At 45.5% G+C, this 24401-nt stretch overlaps 1 protein-coding gene across 2 annotated transcripts in view; it reads left to right on the top strand.

The window, feature by feature from the left end:
* GAN (gigaxonin) overlaps positions 1-23722 on the top strand; it is a 35957-nt gene extending 12235 nt beyond the window's left edge. The window contains exons 6-12 of one of the 2 annotated variants that reach the window (XM_077288348.1): positions 5287-5408; positions 5652-5764; positions 6567-6716; positions 17044-17180; positions 17281-17409; positions 20841-20950; positions 22775-23722. In XM_077288348.1, the coding sequence (XP_077144463.1) occupies positions 5287-5408; positions 5652-5764; positions 6567-6716; positions 17044-17180; positions 17281-17409; positions 20841-20950; positions 22775-22956 (943 nt within the window). In that variant the 3' untranslated portion in view covers positions 22957-23722. The remainder of the gene's footprint in view (positions 1-5286; positions 5409-5651; positions 5765-6566; positions 6717-17043; positions 17181-17280; positions 17410-20840; positions 20951-22774) is intronic. The other variant, XM_077288349.1, reaches the window with a different exon arrangement.
* The last annotated feature ends 679 nt before the right edge of the window (positions 23723-24401 follow it).

A 24401-nucleotide genomic window follows, 5' to 3' on the forward strand; every position in this document is an offset into this window, starting at 1 on the left:
TGCAACTCGAGACGGTCATGAGCCATACAAGTCTGGAGGCCGCCATAGTCCCTAACCTATCTTGTCCGGTGATAGTAGGCCAGGACTGTAAGTTACTCTCAGACTTGTGGGAGGAGGGCGTTCCTCTGCAGCACGAGGCTGGAAGTCTCATTACTGTTGCAGGGGCATACATTAAGTCAGTAATACATCCCAGAATTGACGGGTCAGACATCGGGGTGACCAGTGTGAAGGGTTCGTCTGCCCAACTTACTGACATGATGTCACCTGACATGTACCCCAAGATGACTGGTAGTGGTGTGTTAAATAAAACCTGTGTAGCTGACACCCGATTAGAAAGCAACTTGAGCGTTCACCATGTTGTGGGGCGTGACACAGACTCTGGGGGTGACTGTGACATTTCATTAACAGTAGCAACCACTAGAGCTGAGTATGAGGTTGTGCGGATAGAAACACTTACACAGGGGAACAACAGTGCTCCCCAAGGTAAAGTCAGGATGGCAGGGGCAGCCATAACAGAAATTATGACCTGTGTAAGGGGCGACTGCGGGTTCCAGCATTACCGATTGGGTGGTAGTGACTCCCATTCAGATGATGATGCCAGCGGAAAAGAGTGCAGTATAGCTGACTCAAGTACAAGTTGCAAATCTTCCTCTCATCGCCGGAGACGTAAAAGAGGCAAAGGGACTGAACAAATTGCACCCTCTGAGAAGGTTGATAAAGAGGAGGTCCAGGATCTCGCTAATGAGTTGTCTCATGAGGAGCCAAAGGTGGCAGATTTAAGTTAAGTTAAGGCATCTGAGACAAGCAGCTGAGCACAGGGTGGATGAGCTGGAGAAGGAAGTCTCTGAGCTTCGAGGTCACCTGCCAACATGGCAAATGTGAATAAAGCCTTAAGGGAAGATGTAGAAGTGCTCAGGGAAGCATTAAGTGGTCTTCTGCAAGATAAGGAGATGCTGGTCGAAGGCTCACAGCGGCAATACCAGAGTGGTAACGAGGTGAAGCTGCCAGTGCCCATCCTGGCCAGGGATCTGGAAGAGTGTAAAGCGGAGGGAGAATTGGCACTAAAAACAGAACAAGACAGTCACCCGGTCGTGACAGACGTCTTGGTGGAAAGGTCAGAGGCAAAAAGGGAGCCGTCTGTCTATGAAGAGAGTGAGACCCCGCTCTTCAAGACCGTGATTGATGTACCCGAAGAGGTGCAAGAAGCCTGCACGAATGAGGGTGTGCATGAGGCCTTTAGAAAAGCAGTGGAAGCATGTAGTGTGCACTGGGCACCAGAGACGAAACAGTTGGTGATACTGTCGACTAGGGAAGTCACAGTGAAGCGGGTGGCTATCCTGAATGATATGCACCTACAATGTCTCCGTACAAAACAGATGATCTTGTTGAGAAATAAGGAAGCCGCTCGATGTTTGGAGCATACCAGGAAAGCTCAAAGTCGGCTGGGCTTTGTGGAAGACATTGTTCAAGTACCCAGAAGTCTGGTGGGGAAAGTCATTGGAAGATTTGGAAAAGTGATGCAGGACCTGGTGAACAGATCCGGTGTGGTGAGACTGAGGATTCCGGATGATGGTGAAGTCCAGGTAACTGGTGAAGATGAGATGGTTCCATTTGTTGTAATTGGCTCAGTAGATAGCCTTAGGAACATTCGAGTGCTTCTTGAATACCGGGTGACGTATCTAAAGGAGATAGAGCAGCTAAGACTGGAACGTCTGAAGATTAATCAGCAGCTGCAGAATATAAGATGGTGACCACTTCCAACCCAGGGTATGGAGATACGAAAAGATACCCTAAAGAATAGAAGAGTCCAAAGAAGTGACTCCTCTGTTAGCTCAGGGCTGAGTGACCGAGGTAGGAGACCCACTAGCAGATGTAGTAGCGAAGGGTCAGACGCAGACCAGACAGTCAGCGCGACTACAAGTGAGACTTATGACCGTGTCAAACGGGGAAGTCAATTATGGAAAGAAAGCTCACGTGAAAGAGTACGTGTGGAAAGTGGGTTGACCAAAAAGGGTCTCGGAACCCCGGGTTTATGTCATGTGTCCACCCCAATAGGGTTGAACAAAGGGGGGAGGTATGTGGTGCAGTGACCAATGTTACAGCCAGGGGGCACTGTGTGTGTACTTCAAGATGCACTTGGAGGCATAGTTGTGGTGAAAGTGATTGGCAGCGTTGTGAATGGCCGATATGTATCGCAGAGGTGGGTGGCCCTGTGATGGAAGCCTGGGTATGTTTTGCTCAAGCAGATCTACTGCTGAGGGTTTTGTTTACATTGGGAAGGCTTCCAGGTGATTGGAGAGATGGGTGGGTCCAGTCACCTTCAAACCCACCCAAAGAGGTGTATCTGAACACCTAAGATGGTTTTGCGTTGGCCATGTGACAGGTACCTGGGTGTGGTTACACCTATGTAAAGGAGGTGTGTGTAGCACATGGTGAGTGTTTGGTAGTCTGCAAGTGTGGACAGACTTCCATGTGTCCTGGTGGACACTGCTGAGTGGCCTGTGTGCTGTAGGTCCTGGATGGTCAGTGTTGGAGGCTCCTGGGAGTGGAGTCGTCCTGGAAGCACCTAGAGACCGTAGACCTGGACGGTCAGTGTTGGAGGCTCCTGGGAGTGGAGTCGTCCTGGAAGCACCTAGAGACCGTAGACCTGGACGGTCTGTGTTGAGGACCTGGGATTGACGTGAAGTCAGCATGAGGAGTGGAACTCCTGAAAGGTAACCCCGGACAAGGGGATTGTAATACAGGTCCTTCTCAAAAAATTAGCATATAGTGTTAAATTTCATTATTTACCATAATGTAATGATTACAATTAAACTTTCATATATTATAGATTCATTATCCACCAACTGAAATTTGTCAGGTCTTTTATTGTTTTAATACTGATGATTTTGGCATACAACTCCTGATAACCCAAAAAACCTGTCTCAATAAATTAGCATATCAAGAAAAGGTTCTCTAAACGACCTATTACCCTAATCTTCTGAATCAACTAATTAACTCTAAACACATGCAAAAGATACCTGAGGCTTTTAAAAACTCCCTGCCTGGTTCATTACTCAAAACCCCCATCATGGGTAAGACTAGCGACCTGACAGATGTCAAGAAGGCCATCATTGACACCCTCAAGCAAGAGGGTAAGACCCAGAAAGAAATTTCTCAACAAATAGGCTGTTCCCAGAGTGCTGTATCAAGGCACCTCAATGGTAAGTCTGTTGGAAGGAAACAATGTGGCAGAAAACGCTGTACAACGAGAAGAGGTGACCGGACCCTGAGGAAGATTGTGGAGAAGAACCGATTCCAGACCTTGGGGAACCTGAGGAAGCAGTGGACTGAGTCTGGTGTGGAAACATCCAGAGCCACCGTGCACAGGCGTGTGCAGGAAATGGGCTACAGGTGCCGCATTCCCCAGGTAAAGCCACTTTTGAACCATAAACAGCGGCAGAAGCGCCTGACCTGGGCTACAGAGAAGCAGCACTGGACTGTTGCTAAGTGGTCCCAAGTACTTTTTCCTGATGAAAGCAAATTTTGCATGTCATTCGGAAATCAAGGTGCCAGAGTCTGGAGGAAGACTGGGGAGAAGGAAATGCCAAAATGCCTGAAGTCCAGTGTCAAGTACCCACAGTCAGTGATGGTGTGGGGTGCCATGTCAGCTGCTGGTGTTGGTCCACTGTGTTTCATCAAGGGCAGGGTCAATGCAGCTAGCTATCAGGAGATTTTGGAGCACTTCATGCTTCTATCGGCTGAAATGCTTTATGGAGATGAAGATTTCATTTTTCAGCACGACCTGGCACCTGCTCACAGTGCCAAAACCACTGGTAAATGGTTTACTGACCATGGTATTACTGTGCTCAATTGGCCTGCCAACTCTCCTGACCTGAACCCCATAGAGAATCTGTGGGATATTGTGAAGAGAAAGTTGAGAGACGCAAGACCCAACACTCTGGATGAGCTTAAGGCCGCTATTGAAGCATCCTGGGCCTCCATAACATCTCAGCAGTGTCACAGGCTGATTGCCTCCATGCCACGCCGCATTGAAGCAGTCATTTCTGCCAAAGGATTCCCGACCAAGTATTGAGTGCATAACTGAACATTATTATTTGATGTTTTTTTTGTTTGTTATTAAAAAACACTTTTATTTGATTGGACGGGTGAAATATGCTAATTTATTGAGACAGGTTTTTTGGGTTATCAGGAGTTGTATGCCAAAATCATCAGTATTAAAACAATAAAAGACCTGACAAATTTCAGTTGGTGGATAATGAATCTATAATATATGAAAGTTTAATTGTAATCATTACATTATGGTAAATAATGAAATTTAACACTATATGCTAATTTTTTGAGAAGGACCTGTATATGGCAGAGAAGTTTATCTGCTGCATGAACAGACTGGTGGTCGTGATAAGTTCATGGACATAATGAAATAGACTGTATGTCATGTGGTTTATGACATTTAATAAACCGGATTTGACCAGATTTGTGTGAGGTACCGTGCCTGAGTGCTTGAATCCTATGCCAGGCGAGTGTCCCCCAACACACTCAGGTAGCGTATCATCACAAATATTTACTTTGAACAATCGGATCGCAGATTCAAGTCCCTTATGAGGACCTAGAAAAATACAGTAAAGATTTTAAAAAAAAAATTGTGAAAAATTCTTGTTTAAAAACACCTTTATTCCCATTCAAAAAAAAAAAAAAAAAAAACATATTTGGTTTCTTTGTGTCATAAAAGTCCGATCTATCAAACTATATAACTATTTCAACTGTACACAAAAAAGCATAAAATAGCCATTGTTTTAGGATTTGATAAAAAGTGCAAAAGTGATCAAACCTTCATGAGCCAAAAAATCATAAATAAAAGCTACAGCTCGGCATAAGAAAAAACACTGTTTGGTATCGCCACTATCATATTGACTCAGAGAATCATTTTTTCAGGTCCTTTTTACAAAACCATAAATGCTGTAAAAACAAAGCCCAAAAAAACAGTAACGGAGTTGCATTTTGATTTCACACAAAACTTGGAATTTTTTTTTCCTGGTTTTTAGTACAATATATCCTAAAGTTGAATATACGGTGGTCATGCAAAACAATGGTTTCACCCTAAAAAAACAAAAAACAAATGTTATTTAAAAAAAAGGTTATGGCACTTGAAACAAAAAAGGAAAAAAAGAAAACAAAAGTGCAAAAAAAAAAAAATTTGACTGGAAAGTTACTGAAACTGCTGTAGTACATGAATTCTATATAACTGTGAACATGGTTCAAATAATAAACACGTTTTTCTTATAGATCCCGGAAGCCATTGGCCAACGTTCGTTGTATGTGCCCACTTTATGATAGAAATAAACAGTTATGGATCGAGCTGGCTCCTCTCAGCACTCCACGGATCAACCATGGCGTCCTGTCTGCGGGTATGGGTATAGTTGACGAATTTTAGATTAAATAACTAAGTGGTACGCCTGCCGCAGGCTGGATGGGCGCGCCTGCCGCAGGCTGGATGGGCGCGCCTGCCGCAGGCTTCTCACATATGTCGCGTGTAACCCCAGCCTAAATCTTACCTGTATTTTACTTTTTGAAGGTTTCTTCTTGCCCTGTATGATCACAACACTCCTATATTCTGTGTATAATTTGGTCCAACTCTGTCTCATCTGCAGAGGGCTTCCTGTTCGTTCTCGGAGGTCAGAATGAAAACAGTGAGACGCTAAGTTCTGGTGAGCATTACGATCCTGATGCCAACTCTTGGAGCCCGTTATCACCGATGCTGGAGGTAAACTTGTATTGCCACTTGGGTATTTTGTCTTTTAATGGGGTAAATAAACTTGGGAAAAAAAAACCCCTATATATCATAGCAGCTGTTCAGTCCTCTAGATCGGAGAGGGTCTGAGTCCTCAGATCCATATTGATTGCACAAACCTAAGGGCAGAAGTGGTCAGCTTATCCATGAGCAGAGCACTGTATGGATGCAGAGTCTTCATATCGACATTTCTGCCTCTTCATTTGTATGATCGGTAGGAGTCTCGGCACCTGGATGGTTACTGATCCCTGTATGAAAAAATATATAACCAGCCGCCATCATTTTTTTTCATAAATGAATAGTGGATATGAAAATAATCAACTTTGTAATATATCTTATCAGAGAATATTGCTGCTTCTGTTCCTGGATTGACTTTTCGTTCCCAGTTCATGGGTAAAATCTATATTCAGCGAAGATACATTCCTATTACTGCGATAAGAGATGACAGTTGGTGCTTTTAATATTCTATGGAGAGGGAAGGAGCTAGAGGCGGAGACAAACATTCTAATGAGTTCCATCGAACTTTGAGCACTAACTCTCCTATCTCAGTAATGGGAAAATCTGAATTTACTGAAGACAGATTTCACCCATGAATTGAGAATTAATGATCAATCCAAGAGGAGAAGGAAGCAGATTTTTCTTAATAAAATATATTACAAATTCTTATATTCATGTGCTCTATTGTTAAGTTGACTTTTTAAAGTGTATGTATGTGTGTGTGTACTGGACTTTGTATTTCCTGTACTATAGAGGTCCTTCATGTGTTCTCTTTTAGGCACGGCACAGTTTTGGTGTGGTGGAAATTGACGGTGTCATCTATGTTCTGGGTGGAGAGGACGGGGATCATGAGTTGCTTTCTATGGAATCTTATGACATCTGTACCAAAACCTGGAGCAAGCAGCAGAACATGACTATGGTCAGAAAGGTACGTGTCTGCTCAACACACTGGCCCACACTATTATGTGTTTTTTTAAGAAGTAATTTCAGGTTTATCAGGAACTTTAATTGCCTACGGATCCATGGAGGTCTGGGTCCTGAGACACCCATCGAGCGCTCCATAGACCTCCAAACACTCGAGTCTACGAAGCCTGTCTGCTGAGCTACGCCCTGTTTGGGGTCTATTCAGTGATGCGTCCTGAGTGTGTGCATACGATGGCCGTAGGGTGTCAACTGATTCTGACAGCTGACACGCAGCACTCATTGCCCGCACCGCTCCCAGCACTTTAACCCCCTAAATACTGCGATCGATATCGATCGCTGCATTTAGAAGCCACGCAGAGGGACGGAGCCCCCTTTGCCCTCCAATCGGCGCCCCCCGCAGTGTCATCACGGAGGTCCGATCGTTCTCATAGTGGCCCTATGTTGTCATGACTATATTCGGGTCGCCAGGCACTAGCAAGGTAGTTATATCCTGCGCATGATCTAACTAACTTGTGTCTGCGGCACTGACAGTTCTAATGCATAGCAATTCTTTATAACAGCAATGAGACTGCAAACATGAGTCCCACTATGGGACTAAAAAAAAAAAAGTTGTAAAAATGTTTTTTGTTTTTTTTTTAAAAACACAAAATAATAAAAATATATTGTACCCATAAATTATTTTCATGGAAGCAAAAAAAGTACACATTTGGTATCGCCGCATCTGGAACGATCCAACCTATAAAACTGTCTCACTATTTAACCCCTTCAGTAAACGGCTTTAAAACAAACAGCAAAACCAAAATGCTTTATTATCATACCACTGAACATAGAAGAATAAACGCAATTAAAAAGACTGGAAATAAAAATGGTATCACAGAAAAACTCATCTTGTCTCGCAGAAAAGAAGCTGCCGTATAGCTCCATCAGTGTAAAAAAAAAATATATATATAGCTCTAAAAATAAAGCAAAGCAAAAGTAATTTTTTGTATAAAAGTTTCCATTGTCTAAAAGCACCAAAACATAAAAAAAAATGTTCATTCTGCCTCCCAAAAATAGTAATCAAAAGCGATCAAAAAAGCTTGTGACCGAATAATAGTACCGGTAAAAATATCAACTTGTCCTGCAAGAAACAAGCAGTCATGAATCTGTCGTCAGAAATATGTAAAAATTATAGCTCTCAAAATATGACGATGCGAAAAACTAGTTTTTGTAATAAAAAGCATCTTTTCTCTATCGCCTCTCATTGGGGGACACAGGAACCATGGGGTGTATGCTGCTGCCACTAGGAGGCTGACACTATGCACAAAAAAAGTTAGCTCCTCCTCTGCAGTGTACACCCCACCGACTGGCATTATGCACTTCAGTTTAGCTTAGTGTCAGTAGGAGGTGGACACGGGTCTTTGATTAGACCCTTATCTACCTCAAAGTGCGTCGTTTCTTTTCAGGTTTTCCGGAAGGGATACAGGGTGAACAGTCACACCTGTATTCCCTCAAGGCGGACTATGAGTACGGCGTGTACTGCCACCTTGTATCGTAATAGATCCCTCTCCAGGACCAAAAGCCTAGCACACAAGTGTGCTCAGAAGTCCGGCCCTGGCTCCGTCCCTCACCCACTCGCCCACCAGAGCCTGTCGGTTGGAGGAGACGAGGACGTCCATCATCAGCTTCCTTGGACGTCGGATACCTTTCCCACGGGGGTCCCTTAGGTTTGAGGTTAGTAACGGACGACGTGGGATGTTTTTAGGTGAGTATTCCTAGTCCCGGGGGTCCCTTGGTTTCCCTTTTCTTGCCGATTTCCAGGCCATCTTTTTGCCCTGGTCGGCGTTCCTAAAAGGGTCCCGGGAATCGCAGAGGTCATCGCTGCTTTTGCAGCACTTTCTCTCCCTGCACGGTGGTCCTTCCGGCGCGGCAGCCTTACAGCCAGCCGCGCTATTTTTCCTGCGACCGCACGGAGCATTGCCGCGACCCTCTCCGACGGTCAGCGCTTCCCCCTTCTATGCGGCGATTTCGCAGGCTGCCGCGCCGCTCTCCAGATGCCGCACCTTCCAGCCGGCACCGCGGCTTTAAACCGGCGGTCGACGGCTCCTAATTTAGGCCCCGGCTTCCCCCGGGGCCTACTTCCGGCGACAAGCTAACCTGCAGCAGCGCTCCCCTCTTCTATGCAGCGGCCTTGCAGGCTGCTGCGCCGCTCTCCAGAGGCCACATCTTCCAGCCGGGCAGCGCCGGCGCCGCGGCCCTCTCAGGTGGTCGCCGATCTTTAATTTAGGTCCCGGCTTCTCCCGGGGCCTACATCCGGCGACACCTCTCTGCCCACTTCCCCTTTACTCGGCGGGCTTTTCTCCCGCCTGACCATCAGCCCTCGGCATTGCTCCACCCACCGGAGCCATCTTACTGCACCCGGCGTGGACAATTGCCTTAGCCCACACACGCCTCTCCTCTGTGCGCTGCAGTGGACGACTACGGGTTCCAGGTCCCTTTGGCTGCACTACTGCAGGATCCGCATTACCTTCGACGAAAGGATTTTCTTCCCTGAGGGACCATCTTCAAGCTGGGCTGCGTCTTCCGTCTGGAACCGCTTAGTCTGCGTGAGTAGCTGCACTGCAGACTGACACTCCCCTCTGCCCCCCTGTCCCCTAACCCTCTGGCATTTTCTTCAGGGACCTTTTTCAAAATGTCTACTTCTAAAGGGGGCCGCTCTCGTCCTCCTACTTCTTCCTCTAATTCCTCTGCCTTAGTCAAATACTTTGCATGTTCGTCTTGTAACTGCAAACTTCCCTCAGGTCAGTCCTCTCCACTCTGTCAGGCCTGCAGCAACCCGATTGCTCCCACCGCCTAGGATCCCCCTTCCGCTCCGCTTGAGTGATACCCCCACCCCAGGCTGGGTTTCCTCTCTGTCACAATCGGTGGCGGATCTAAGACAGGTGTCTCAAACTCTGGTGTCAATGCTGGACCTATTACCCCTGCAGACTCCCGCAGTAGTCAGCGGGTCGCAGGAAGCTCCGTCCAAGCCCTCCATTGCAAACCGCAAAAGATCCAGACTGGAACGCCGGTCTGAGTCCTCTTCTTTCTCCATCTCACCACACAGTCCTTCTCTGCGGTCGATTTCCCCCCGGTCCTCCTCCCCTGAGTCAGGCAAGGCTTTCTCAGATGCGCCTTCAGAGGATGTTTTGGAGCTGGATTCGAACCAAATTGCTACCATGAGGGATATGGTTCAGAATCTCATTGGAGTCGTAAATCAAACCTGTGGCATCAAGGAGTCCTCTACGGAACCCGCAGATCAGGCGGTTTCGTTTATACGGGCTAAACCACCTTCCAAGTTTTTCGCTCCTCACCCTGAATTCGAGGAGATTATGACCAAAGAAAGAGAGAATCCGACCAGATGCTTTCAGAGAGGAAAGCGACTTGGCGTTTTATATCTCTTTTCTCCGGAGCTCACCGCCAATTGGACTGCTTCTCCTTCGGTGGATCCTCCAGTTTCCAGACTGTCCACCAACACGGTCCTCCCAGTGTCCGGCGGAGCATCTCTGAAGGATTCTAACGATAGTCATAGAATCTTTCACGAAGTCAGCCTTTGAAGCGGCCTCAGCTAGTCTTTGCCCGGCCTTTGCTTCCACTTGGATTTCAAAATCCATATCCAAATGGGCCAAACCACCCGGACAGCTGGTGGAACTTGCCAACCAGATCTCTCACACGGGTGAATATCTGGTCTCCGCCTCCCTGGATGCCGCATCTTGTGCGGCTCAGGCGTCCAGCAACACGGTTGCCATCCGCCGGACCGTTTGGCTTTAAGGCCTGGCAGGCGTATTTGTCTTCTAAATAGTCCCTTACCAGCCTGCCTTTTCAGGGGTCTCGTCTCTTTGGTTCTAAGCTGGACCAAATCATTAAGGACGCCACAGGGGGCACAAGTTCTCTTCTTCCCCAAGCCAAGCCTCGTCGCCCTCCTCCGAGACGTCAATTTCGGTCTTTTCGGCCTTTTCGTCACTTCGCGGTGTCAAACTCCTTTTCCCAGCAGCAACAGAGGCCACAGGCACGTCAAGAGAAGAAGACGGTATCTTTAGGCCCACTCCTTCCTGGCATCCTCGCTACTCCCAGGGTAGATCCTCCAGGTCCAGGACTGGAAGAACCACCTCGGCATGACTCTCGGCTAGTCCCCAGCCCACCTCCCAGGCTGGGCGGCCGTCTCCTCTTCAGGGACGTCTGGATCTCCTCAGTAGAGGACGCATGGGTCAGGGAAGTTGTATCCTCGGGATACACGATAGAGTTCGTTTCACGACCCCGGGATCGTTTCTTCGAAACCCGACCCCCAAGAGATCCCGCTCTAGTTCCGGGTTTCTTCGCAGCCATCACTTCTCTTATCAAAGCCGGGGTAATCGTTCCTTTCCCAGAAAAAGAACCGTTTCTATTCAAACCTTTTTGTGGTACCAAAAAAAGACGGCAAGGTGCGTCCCATTCTGGATCTCAAATTGCTGAACAAGAGAGTTCGTCTGAAGCACTTCAGGATGGAATCCCTTCGTTCAGTAATTGCTTCCATGGAGGCTCAGGAATTTCTGTGTTCCATAGATATTCAGGACGCCTACCTCCAAGTCACGATATTCTCGGGACATCACTGATACCTGCGCTTTGCGGTGCTTCAGGAACATTTTCAGTTCGTCGCCCTGCCATTCGATCTTGCAACCGCCCCAAGAGTTTTCACGAAGATCATGGCGGCGCTGATGGCCATCTTGAGGGTCAGAGGTCTGGTTCTGTTTCCATACCTCGACGACACCCTCATCAAGGCTCCGTCCTTTTCTCAGGCCCACGAAAGCCTGTCCTTCGTTCTCGACACCCTAGCCCGTTTTGGGTGGCTGGTCAACCGGAAGAAGTCCTGCCTTATTCCTTCTCAACGCATCATCTTTCTGGGCATGCTCTTCGACACTCGTCAGACCAAAGTCTTTCTTCCCGAAGACAAGAGATCCATCCTTCGTCGGGACATACGCTTGCTTCAGGGTCCTCGGCCTCCCTCCTTCAGATCGGCCATGAAGGTTCTGGGGAGGATGGTAGCAACATTGGAAGCGATTCCCTTCGCCCAATTTCATTCACGACCCCTTCAGCAAGCCATTCTGTCTCAGTGGGACGGGTCTGTCTTCTCTCTGGATCGTCCGATCCGACTCTCTCCCCGGGTAAAACGGTCACTCAACTGGTGGCTGACGTCACCTCTCATCTCCCAGGGCAGGTCCTTCCTTCCAGTTCACTGGCAAGTGGTGACGACGGATGCCAGCCTGCTCGGCTGGGGTGCGGTGTTTCGCCACCTGACTGTTCAGGGCCATTGGTCGGCGCAGGAGTCAACTCTGCCGATCAATGTCCTCGAGATTCGGGCCATTTTTCTGTCTTTCCGTCATTGGGAAAGGATTCTCAAGGGCCTACCAATCCGAATCCAGACGGACAACGTTACGGCTGTGGCTTATGTCAACCATCAGGGTGGGACTCTGAGCTCCTTGGCCCTTGCCGAGGTATCCAAGATTCTCCTCTGGGCAGAGGCAACAGTTCCGGTGATATCCGCGGTGCATATCCCCGGCGTGGACAATTGGGCCGCCGACTTCCTCCTCCGCGAGGGTCTCGTGGCAGGGGAATGGTCCTTGCACAGGAAGTCTTCCATCAGATTTGTCTTCGATGGGAGACTCCGGATGTGGACCTCACGGAGTCTCGTACGAGCAGGAAGGTTTCTCAGTTCGTCTCCAGGTCTCGCGATCCTCTTGCAGTGGGCGTCGACGCTCTGGCCATTCCGTGGTCACGGCTCGCGCTGCCCTACCTGTTCCCACCCCTTCCCTTGCTTCCCAAACTGTTGAAAAAGATCAAAGCGGAAGGGGTGCCCGGTCATTCTGATCTCCCTGGATTGGCCCAGGAGAGCTTGGTTTGCGGAGATCGTCAATGTTCTCACGGACGCCCCCTGGCGCCTTCCAGACAGGCTGGTGAGACCGCAGTTCTAAGAGCGTCCGGCCTTTCGGACTGGGTGATTCACACCATGATCCAGGCTCGGAAGCCTTCGTCTTCCAGGATCTACTATCGTACCTGGAAGGTTACTTCCGTTGGTGCGAGTCCAACCGCGTTTCATCTATGTCCTTTTCTCTGCCTTCCATCTTGGCCTTCCTTCAGGCAGGACTGGATTCGGGCCTTGCTCTTAGTTCCCTAAAGGGCCCGGTTTCTGCGCTTTCCATCATTTTTCAGAAGACTTTATCTTCTCGGCCACAGGTTAAGACCTTCCTTCAAGGAGCAGCTCATGCTGTCCCTCCGTATAGGGCCCCGGTGGATTCATGGGATCTAAATCTACTACTGGACGTTCTGAGGGTTCCCCCTTTGAGCCCCTCAGGGAGATTCCCCTGTCAGTCCTATCATGGAATGTGGAAAGTAGTGAAAAGCTAGCACTCAATCAATGAAGTTCACGGTGCCAGTGAACGGGATATTGAATCCCACACGTCATCAAATTCAAAAAATCACTGCACTCGTATGGTTTTCAAATGCATGATTCCAAAAGTTTATTAGATTTGTATCAGAGGAAAAAGGTACTTGGCGAATTGACGTTTCGGCCAACCCGTAGCCTTGTTCACAGAATCGCCTGTTAGAACTGTGTTGCATACAAAGAAAGGACCCTTTATGTTTGGTTATGTTATTTTGCAGTGTCCCAGAGGTAATACGAGGGTATGGTGTGTATACTGGGAAATGCTTCCTTACCGCCGTGACACAGGACTGTCGGCCTCCTCCACTACGCCACCAACGCTTGCCCCTTACCTGCACACAGGACCAGGACTTGCATTAATCCTGTATCTAAAGGCAGCATTTCCCAGTATACAGAGGAGACACCTTTACAACCAGTGGCAAGATCTTTTGTGGTCCCCTGCATTAATTAGTGACACAGCACCATACCCTCGTATTACCTCTGGGACACTGCAAAATATACAGAACGGATACAGGCTGACACCTAATATTGACTGCATCCTCAGGACAGCCACAGGTCTCGGTCCAGCCGCTGATACGGTTTTTGTGCATGGGCTTATATTCGCTAGCACTATTGCTAGGTTATGCTTCTTCATCGTTTTATTTGACTCCCCAAACATAAAGGGTCCTTTCTTTGTATGCAACACAGTTCTAACAGGCGATTCTGTGAACAAGGCTACGGGTTGGCCGAAACGTCAATTCGCCAAGTACCTTTTTCCTCTGATACAAATCTAATAAACTTTTGGAATTATGCATTTGAAAACCATACGAGTGCAGTGATTTTTTGAATTTGCTATATGGAATGTGGCCTTTCTTGTGGCCATCACTCCTATCCACCGCGTTTCCGAGTTGGCGGCCCTTTCTTGCCGACCTCCTTTCTTGGTTATCCACCAGGACAAGGTGGTCCTCAGGCCTCCGCCTTCCTTCCTTCCTAAGGTGGTTTCTACCTTCCACCTGAACGAGGACATCCTTCTACCTTCTTTTTGTCCTGCTCCGACTCATCCTATGGAGCGATCGTTGAACAGGCTGGACCTCGTCAGGGCGGTGAGGATCTACCTGACTAGAACGGCCGCTTTCCGGAAGACGGATTCTCTTTTCGTCATTCCTGATGGCACGCGTAGAGGCCTGCGGGCTTCCAAGGCGACTATTGCTCGCTGGATCAGAACGGCAATTTTGGAGGCTTACCGGGTCAAGAACAGAGTGCCCCCTCCTGGGATAAAGGCTCACTCTACCCGGGCAGTCGGCGCCTCCTGGGCGGTGCACCACAGGGCTTCCGCCCTACAGCTTTGCAAAGCGGCAACCTGGTCTTCCATCCACATGTTCGCCAAATTTTACAAGGTCCATACCTACGCTTCGGCGGACGCCAGCCTAGGCAGAAGGATCTTGCAGGCGGCAGTGGTGAGTCCTCTGACCTGATGGAAGTCTGTTTTTTCCCATCCCAGGGACTGCTTTGGGACGTCCCATGGTTCCTGTGTCCCCCAATGAGAGGCGATAGAAAAAACAGGATTTTTGGTTGCTTACCGTAAAATCTGTTTCTCGGAGCCTCCATTGGGGGACACAGCACCCTCCAAGTTTCTCAGTTTCTGTTCTTTATGTTCTATGACTGTTCTCACGTTTACAGTTTTCATGCTTGTGGTTATGTTTCAACCTTATTGTTTTTTTCCTACTGCTTTCTCACTAACTGAAGTGCATAATGCCAGTCGGTGGGGTGTACACTGCAGAGGAGGAGCTAACTTTTTTTGTGCATAGTGTCAGCCTCCTAGTGGCAGCAGCATACACCCATGGTTCCTGTGTCCACCAATGGAGGCTCTGAGAAACAGATTTTACGGTAAGCAACCAAAAATCCTGTTTTAGTGTGTGACAGCAGCCAAACCTAAAGACCCAATATAGATCTGGTATCACTGTAATCGCATTGACCCAAGAGAATAAAGTCACTTAATCACTTATACCGCACGAGGAATGGCGTAAAAAATAAATAAAACCAATTCTTCACGTGCTGTTAATTTTTTAAATTTTTTTTTTATTCTGCCTCCCAAAGATTGCAGTAAGGCTCGGCACACATTTATCCTGCGCCGAGCGCTTACACTGTGGTTTCTACTTAAATATCTGAAATACATGATTCAGACAGAACCTCTGGCTGAAGATTCCCTATAATGAGGCAGATGGAGGCTCTGTGGATGGCGTCTAGCAACCTATGATCTTACGGGGGCAGTCTTTTTAGGATTGCGTAAAAGTGCCATTGACCACAGTTTTGTACACTTCTAAAAAGGACACCACTGAACAGAGGCCAGACGGAGTCCAGAGTAACTCTGCTGCCTCACTATAGTGAATGGATCAATTGGGGATTTCATCTGAATCACGTCACTCAGAAATTTAGATGGAAACCCCAAAGTAAGTGCTCAGCGTAGAGAGCAGGATAAATGTGATCCCAAACGTTACGTTATGTAAAATGTTCCCATTTAAAAGCTTCAACTCAATCCACACAAGAAAGCAAGTCCCCACTCACGTCCGTCGGCCATCAATGGAAATATAGGGGACTTCCACGTTACTGGTAGCACAAAGACTCTGGAAAAACAAAATGCCTCCTCGCTCCCCAAAAGAAATTCAGCAAATTCTCTGCTCCCAAATCCAAATGCCTCCTCCCTTCTGGGCCCCAGTGTGTCTACACCACATTTGGTGTTCACATGTTTGGCATTTCTGTAGTGATGAGAGCCTGTGTAACATATGTGTGCGTGGCTCCAGACGCATGATTTGGGCATAATGTACTGGTCACTACAACGGCAGTTTGCAATGTACACTCGGCAATATCCACTGCTGTCTGTTTCTGGAAAACGCGCATGTGGTCAAAATCTTCACTACACCTGTAAATAAATTTCTAAAAGGTTATAATTTCCAAAATGGGGTCACTTGAATGGGGATTCTGCTCTTCAAGCACTTAGGGGCTCTGTTTATGAAGTCTGCAAAGCATACTAGAAAAACTGCTCTCTAGGAGGCAAATACCCTCATCCGTCCCGAGTCTCGCCGTGCGGCTAAGCAGTACTGTACAGTCAAATATGGGGTATTTCCATGTTCAGCAGAAATTGTGGGACACATTTTGGTGCCATTTTTGCCAAATTCCCCTTGTGAAAGTGTAAAATCTGGTGCTAAAACTATTTTTTTTTGTGGTAAAAACGTAGTTTTTTCCACACTGCCCAATGATATAAAATTCTGTGACCCACCTGTGGTGTCAATATGATTACTGCACCCCTAGATGAATTTGAGAAGTATAGTTCTAGGTTCTAAAGTACTAGGCATTTATTTAAAACTCTGCAGGAGAAAAAAGTCTGAAAAACTTAGCAAAGTCATGGGTTTCCCATAGAAATGGGGAGAGTTGTCCATGCACTTTTGAAGCGATTTTTGCCTAGGATTTAGAATGAGGTTTCGTGCAAAGGCGACACTTTGCAATCATTGCGGACAAACTCCGACTTTGAGGAGGAATGTTGTCGATTCATACATTTCCAAGAGGAATTACAGAGGAACGGCAGACAATAGGTGATGGTCCAGAGTATTTTTATGGGGAAAACAATCATTTAGTAGAACAGGCACGTCAGGAGAGGTGACAAATCCTTTTTAAACCTGGTCCAAACGCAAGTATTAGTTTGTCCTGTGTCAGGTCTACATGTATGGAGCGGGATCAGGAGCTGAGCCTGTAATAGCAGCAACAGGAGCACGCAAATCCTTGCTGTTTAACCATTTAAATGCCACTCTCTTAGACGGACTGCAGCTGCTTGTCCATTTTGGCTACTCTGAAATAAACATGAATGTCAGACACGGCGGACATTTTTGTTCACTTTTTGGGGGGCTTTGTGGATTAATTACAGATCGGCTGCTACGCAACAATGAAGAAGAAGATCTACGCCATGGGAGGGGGATCCTACGGGAAGCTGTTTGAGTCCGTCGAGTGTTACGACCCCAAAACTCAGCAGTGGACGGCCATCTGCCCCCTGAAGGAGAGGAGGTGAGTACCGTATATCTTAAAAAATAAATAAAAAAAAATAATAATTGTTTGTGCCAGGTTGCAGATTTGTGTTCTGTTTCACATAATGATCTCTCGACAGGTTTGGTGCGGTCGCCTGCGGAGTTGGCATGGAGCTTTACGTGTTTGGCGGCGTCCGAAGCCGTGAAAACGAGCAGAACAGCGAGATGGTGGCCTGTAAATCCGAGTTCTACCATGACGACTTTAAACGGTGCGGTCACACATTAATAAGTATTGTACTTTCTTGTAGAAATCTTAGGAGCTCAGACTCCTGTAGTAGTATACCGCCATCTAGTGTTCAGCACGGTTACTGGTATAACTTGTGTACAGTGTTATATGTAACCTCACATCATATCACACTTGCCAAATGCAATAAGTGTTTGAAATATTGTTTTACAGAATTACACAGTTATTTCACAAACCTTATTTGTGTTTCTTTATTATGAGCATTTATTAAAGCCGTCCATAAAACTCGTTCCCATGCAGCCAACTCTCTCTTGTATGGCTTGCACCGTTGGTAGGAGTTCTTGGCTCTCCCGTCATGTCCATTTTTTTATTTTTTTTTAATTCGTTTATTAACCAAAACAGTAACAACATAGTAACAACAACTTGTGCATCCAAGCCAGCATAAGTACACTTGTCAAGGTAATTACGAATGGACAACAAATTTGTACATTAAATTATTCATACGCTTTCAGTATTATAAGTCCATATGTTGCTATATATATAATATATCACTAGTCAAGTGAACAGAAAACATAACTTCATGTCGGCCTGGTAGCATATATCCAAAAAGAGGGAAAAAAAGAGGAAAAGGAATAAAAAAAAACAAAAAAAAGTATTCTCCTTCCTCTCTCCTCTTCATTATACAACCAATTAAGTCATAACAATCTTATCCTAATCTGCCGCCCACTATCTATCTATATATATATATATATATATATGTCCCAAATCTTATCAAACTTCTTTTAACAGCCCCTGTTTTGATATAATGTCCGCTCATACGGTATGATTGAGTTTACCAATTCTATCCACGTCCGGAGAGAGGGTTGTACACTACCCATCCAACGCAATGCCAGCACCTTCCCAGCCAGAAAGAGTGTCTCACGTAGAAAAATGTTAACATAGTGTCCCCAGGCTTCATCATCTAGCACCCCAAATAAGCAGACTAAGGGATTGAGAGGAACAGGGGATTGTGCTAGAGAAGTCATCAACGTTATCTGGCTCCAGTAAGACTGAATAATGGGGCAACCCCATACCATGTGAATAAAGTTTGCTTTCAGCGAATAACATCTCAAACATTCCGATGTTTGAAACAGACCCATCTCGTCATGTCCATTTTTGTATTTCCCACGAGATAAAACTTGCGCAGCATCTTTTCTTAGAACTCGATAACTCACTGTTCCTCTGTTAATCCTATTGCAAATGTATGTATAACTGTTAATCCTATTGCAAATGTATGTATAACTTGACAACTGGGCGTTACTAGATAGAGGTGCCACCCATACTTTCTCTAAAGCACATATATTTTTCTTTTAGCATACCAAAGACGAAATCCAAAAAAACTGTGGAACGATAAAAGAGCTGCCTGTTTTTAGATTTTTTTTTTTTTTTTTTTTTTTTTTTTTAGCAAAATAAAAAAGATCTGTCAGAAAAATGTCATAAGGTTCCTAAGCAAAGTCCCCAACTCAATCACATAGTAGTGCCCTCAAAGTTTTATGACTTCACGTTGACTTAACTGCTATGAGATCATATTTCAGGCTGTAGGCAATTGTTCCCCAAAATTCATCATCCAAGAAGGATCCTTAACCCAAGTAAATTATGGCAATTTGCACAATGATTTGCTCCCCCACTCCTTTCATGTAGCATCTGAATAATCTCACGTCTCCTCTCCTACTATCTTTCTGAATAAAAGAAAGACAGACGTGATTCCACTTTGATGAAGGATCAGTCATATTGGCCTTTGTTTCAGGTTGGCAGCCCACATGGTGAGTAAAAGGCGACCTTTAAACTAGTTCTCCATGATACCTCCATCCAGGACCTGACCTTCTCTCACCGATGACAGATCAGCACTGATTCTATCTGCTCAATTGAATTATAAGGTTCCAGAAATATTCCTGTTCAGATGTGGCCAAAACTTTTGAGAATAACATAAATTGGGGCTTTCACAAAGTTTGCAGTTTCAGTGTTTAGATCTTTTGTCTCTATGAAGTACTAGAAGGGGTAACGTTTCACCTTGTGTAGAGTGACAAGTCAAGCTTGGCATGTCAGTTTGAGGAGACTTATAGGCCATGCATGCTTCTCTGGGAAATTTAATATGCCTATTGTCTCTTCAGAGAGGAAGAAGACTAGAATTCTAGCACTACGTATTGGAAGCAGCTAGAGTTTTAGTCCTCTTCCTCTCTGAAGAGACAATTTACATATTTAATTTCCTAGAGGAGCATGCATGGCCTATAAGTCTCCTCACTCTTAACATGCTAGGTGTGACTTGTCACTCTATACAAGGAGAAACTTTAACCCTTACATCATATTTCTATTGACAAATACATAAAGTTTATGCAAAGACTCAATGTTTACAGTGTTGACCCTTAGTTTTCCAGACTTTTGCCCTTCTCCTTGGCAGATGTAGATGGGCTTCTGGGCCAAATCCTGACTTATGTCAGCCCATTCTTATCTAATCGGCGCTTGGAGTTGATCACAAGTTTTGTGTTTGGTTGTTCTCTTGATTTTTGAGGATTGGTCACAGGTTCTCAATGAGCTTGAGATCTGGGCAGTTTTCGGCCATGGACCCAAAACGTCAATGTTTTGTTCACCAAGCCGCTTAGTTTAACTTTTACCTTGTGACATGGGCTGTGTGTTAGATCCCATTCTTTATTCATGCCAAAATTGTAAGTGAGCCCCCTCCATGGATGAGAAGCCCCCACACGAGTGGCCTCAGGAGGCTTTACTGTTGGCAGACACAGGATTGTGCTCACTTTTTCTTTTCCGGACAAAAATTCAAGATGTCTCAAGCTGTCCAAAGGGGCTTTGTCAGAGAAAATAACATTACCCCGCCCTCTGCAGTCCAATCCCTGTATTTCCTGCAAAGTTGCTTTCTCTGAAGAAGTCCTACCAGAAAATTTGGGACATCTCGAAGAGTCATTGTTCGGAGAAGAAAAGGTGAACTCTGCCATGCCAACAGTAAAGCATCCTGAGACCACTTGTGGGGGATTTTCTTCCATGGAGGGGCTCATTCATAATTTGGCCTAACCATACTACCATAAATGGGGATCTCATCATCTTTCAGAAACAACTTCTCCAAACCATTCAGGAGCAACTTGGTGAAGAACAATGCATTCTCCAGCATGGAGACCATGTCATAAGGAAAGAGTGGCTAGGAGAACAAAACATTGATGTCAAAAGCTTGAGATATTTCTATGAGGCTGTAACGCTCGGGTTGGGTCAGACTGATTTTGCACGGATATCTGTATGACCCCTTAGGGCTTCCAAACCTGTAAATATCTCTTGATTTTGAAGGGCCTGTATGAACGATTATGTCCAATAAAGGATCTGTGTCGTTTTTATTTTGTATAGCTGTATGTTTTGTGTTCACATTTTATGTATTAGTTGCTTTTTGAAGACTCCTTTTCTTCATATCTGTAGGTGGATTTACCTAAATGATCAAAACTTGTGCATCCCAACCAGCTCTTCCTTTGTATACGGAGCGGTGCCCATTGGTGCTAGCATCTATGTCATTGGTGATCTTGATACAGGTAAAGACGTGTGTGTGTGTGTATGTGTATATATGTATATATGTGTGTGTATATATATATATATATATATTTTTACATGTTTTAGCGCGTATAAATACGATCACTAGAACCTTCGGAGTTGTGCATTCACTGCCTACCGGACTGGGGGAGCACCGTACTCTGTTATATCTTCGTTTTTGGATTTTTCATGCTCTTTAAGAGGCAGACCTTCACTATCTGGACTGAGTGTATATAAGCCCCTCGATCTTATTATCCACATTGTATATCTGTAACCGAGCAAGCGCATGTTCCGCTCTACTAGTCTTCCCTGGAGACATCTTTCCAAACATTTTGACGGACTGATATACTTTTCCATTTTAGTTTCACGCTACCAAATGTCCCATTTAATCAATATGCCTACCTGAAGACCACTCAGGCGGACTGCACGCCTGCATCTGTGTTCCCAAGTCGCCATTGTTTTATTGAGGCCGATGCATATGATGCACAGCGATTGCAATTACCTATACATTAGAGAGCGATCAACCTACATATAGCGAGCATGTATAAATAACTCATGTGCTCAATATATGGAAAGTCATTTTACTATGCGCTAAAAGCTCTACGATTTTGCACTTTGCACAATTATACACATATTCAGCCGGTATCAGATCTCTGCATTATAGCCTCATTGCTCTACTGTCATCTCTATGGAACGCCATGGTGAAACTGCGCCACTCTTGTCCACAGTCTGCACCAGGAATTGCAATATTACAGCATTCACTTGAGCAAAACCGACGTACCATGCCAGATACATTTATTTCTGCTATTTTTTTTTTTATTTTTTATTTTTTTTACCGATTCTGGGAAACCCCTCAAGGATGCCCAGATAAATGGTGGCCAGAGCTGTCGATTTTGGCCGGATTGACCCGACCATTTAATAATATAGGAATGTCATGAACTTTTCCTCAACGTCAAATGTTTCCGGATTAAAAAGGATCAAGCATGAAAGGTTTCAAAATGCCCAATGCTTTTTCGGCAGAGTTGTCTAGCAGTGACTTATTCCCCTCTCCCCATAGAGAACGCACACACACTTGGCCAAGCTAAGCTTCCTTGAGAATGAAGGAAGTCGGGAGAAAATTAACACTTTGACGGACTATTTAAAGGGTTATTCTCCTGCTCTTTAACTGGTTGCAAAAAGCCACTTTTCAGTTTACTTTTTTTTACTAAAAAATGATCTCCGTTCTTAGGAACAGAGGGATTCTCAGTTTTTTTTATTGTTACCAGTAGTGGCAGAACATGTGCAGAGCTTTAAAAGTGGTTTTCTATCAAAGGTGTAAGCACTTTTCCGAAACGCACGTCGGGGTGGGTGCATCCTTGCGTGATACTTTGCTCCTGGCTTCTACCCAGGTATATATACTCTATCTAATAAAGCATTGACTTCTTTTGCCACCATTTTGGCCTTTAGTTGGCTTCGCTTTCTTGGAGGTGATAGTGGACCCCCTTACGTCTTGGACCCCTGCTTTCGGTCATACTCATGTTTAGTGCAACCATGCATCTGCCTCTGCTTTCAGCATCGGAGAGATTGGGTCAGCCACTGTCAAACAGGAGAACCCCAAGCCCCAGACAAGCACGAAGCCTGGGATGTGGTGTGCTCCTGCAGAAGATGAGACAACCCCTATGAAGACTCAATTTAATAGTGATTTTTGGATTTTAGGTTTAATGTTCTTTACGTATTTTTAGAAAATATGAGTGTCCGCCTCCAACACATAATCAATCATCGATGTCCATAAATGTTTTTGTTTCCTGCCCCATACCCACTATCTAAATCCTGTTTGTGTTCGTCAGGTACAAGTTATGACTACGTGAGAGAATTCAAGAGGAGCACCGGCATCTGGCATCACACCAAGCAGTTGCTGCCGTCCGACCTCCGCCGCACAGGATGTGCAGCGCTGCGCATCGCAAACTGCCGTCTTTTCCGGCTCCAGCTGCAGCAAGGATTCTTTCGCATCAGAGTCACACCCTCGTGATCCGCTGGTAAAGACTGCATGGCAACCCAACCCATCGCAAGCCAGCCAGCTTCATTATGGGGGTAAAAAAAAAAAAACACGAGAACCAGTGAAAAAAAAAAAATGGCGCCGGCCAAGCAACATCCTTCACATACAGCCGGTATGTAGACGTGGCGTACCGATGAGACTCCACGCAGGCGCTGTAAAGGCTCGGGTGTTGGGGTCATTCTATATCCTGTCTGTACTGATACCTTTTATCACATTGCTTTATGCTTTCCGGGGTTTGGTAATTTAGTTTTTAAGCATGAGGCAATGGCGTAGTTTAGTATGCTATAATATGCAAAATATCGGAGAGGACGTATATCCGGCACAGCTGGAAAAGACCATCTCGTTTGCATCGTCAACTGCACTTTTCGTGCCTTAAAGGGTAGCGTCGTCTTTTGTCTTTAATCCTACGCTTAAAGGAGAGCACCTATTTTCTCCCCTGTGCTAGAAGAGCGAAAGTTCAATTCCTGATTGGTTGTTACAATACGTAGCATCCCCACGATAACACTGGCAGTGGAAGTGTTATCATAGGGACAGGGGTGCAATATATCTTTTGGTTTGACCAGAATCGCATTTAAAAGGACAGATTATAGGAGGAGTTCCCCTTTAACACTACTGGATGGTCACAGTAAGGGATTCGAAGAATATCCTGCAACATGTTCTTTTGTGTTCTTTGAAATTTAGTATTTTATTACACTGTTTTGTTTTTTTTAATTCATATCTTATTATACTGACGCATCACAAAATAATTTCTTAGGGCTCGTTCACATATGGCGTTTTTTTGTAAATATATATATATATATATCACTACAGTACCAGAAAAGTGAATGAGATTTCTGAATAAATGGTTTTTTTTTCTTCTTGGTGCAGAACAAAAAAAAATTGCAAAAACGCCACGTGTGAACAAACCCATACTGTATTCCTATGAGCTGACCGCTTCATAGCTCAGGATGGCTGCGGCTAACAAATCCGTCATTCAATTGTAAGGATATCACTGTCTGCTCCTCGACAGGTTACTTGCCGTTTTAAATGTAGTTTCCTTTTGGAAATGGTGCCCCCTATTAACCACAGGCCATGTTTGGTATTGCAGCTGAGTCCTATTCTTCTGCATTGGACTGAACTCCAATACCGGTCATAAAAGCCCGTAGAAAAACATTTGTGAAAGAAAGCAGCCATGTTTTTCTCATCTTACATAACCCCTTTTAACTTTGCCATTTGAGTAGTTTTTTAATATTGGAGGATGAGTTTTATGATGGATTTTATTTCTTTCCAGCTGCGCGTTTGTTTGATTTGTCAGGACAAGTCGTATCCCTATCCTGTTCTGGAGGCACATTCTTATTCTGAGCCTGCACTCGATGATTTATTGTATCAGCAGCGGCAGAAATAAAACTCGTGGGGTGGCATTTTTGTTTGCGGTACGT

The sequence above is a fragment of the Ranitomeya variabilis genome, chromosome 2 (assembly GCF_051348905.1).
Source record: "Ranitomeya variabilis isolate aRanVar5 chromosome 2, aRanVar5.hap1, whole genome shotgun sequence".
Lineage (NCBI taxonomy): Eukaryota > Metazoa > Chordata > Amphibia > Anura > Dendrobatidae > Ranitomeya > Ranitomeya variabilis.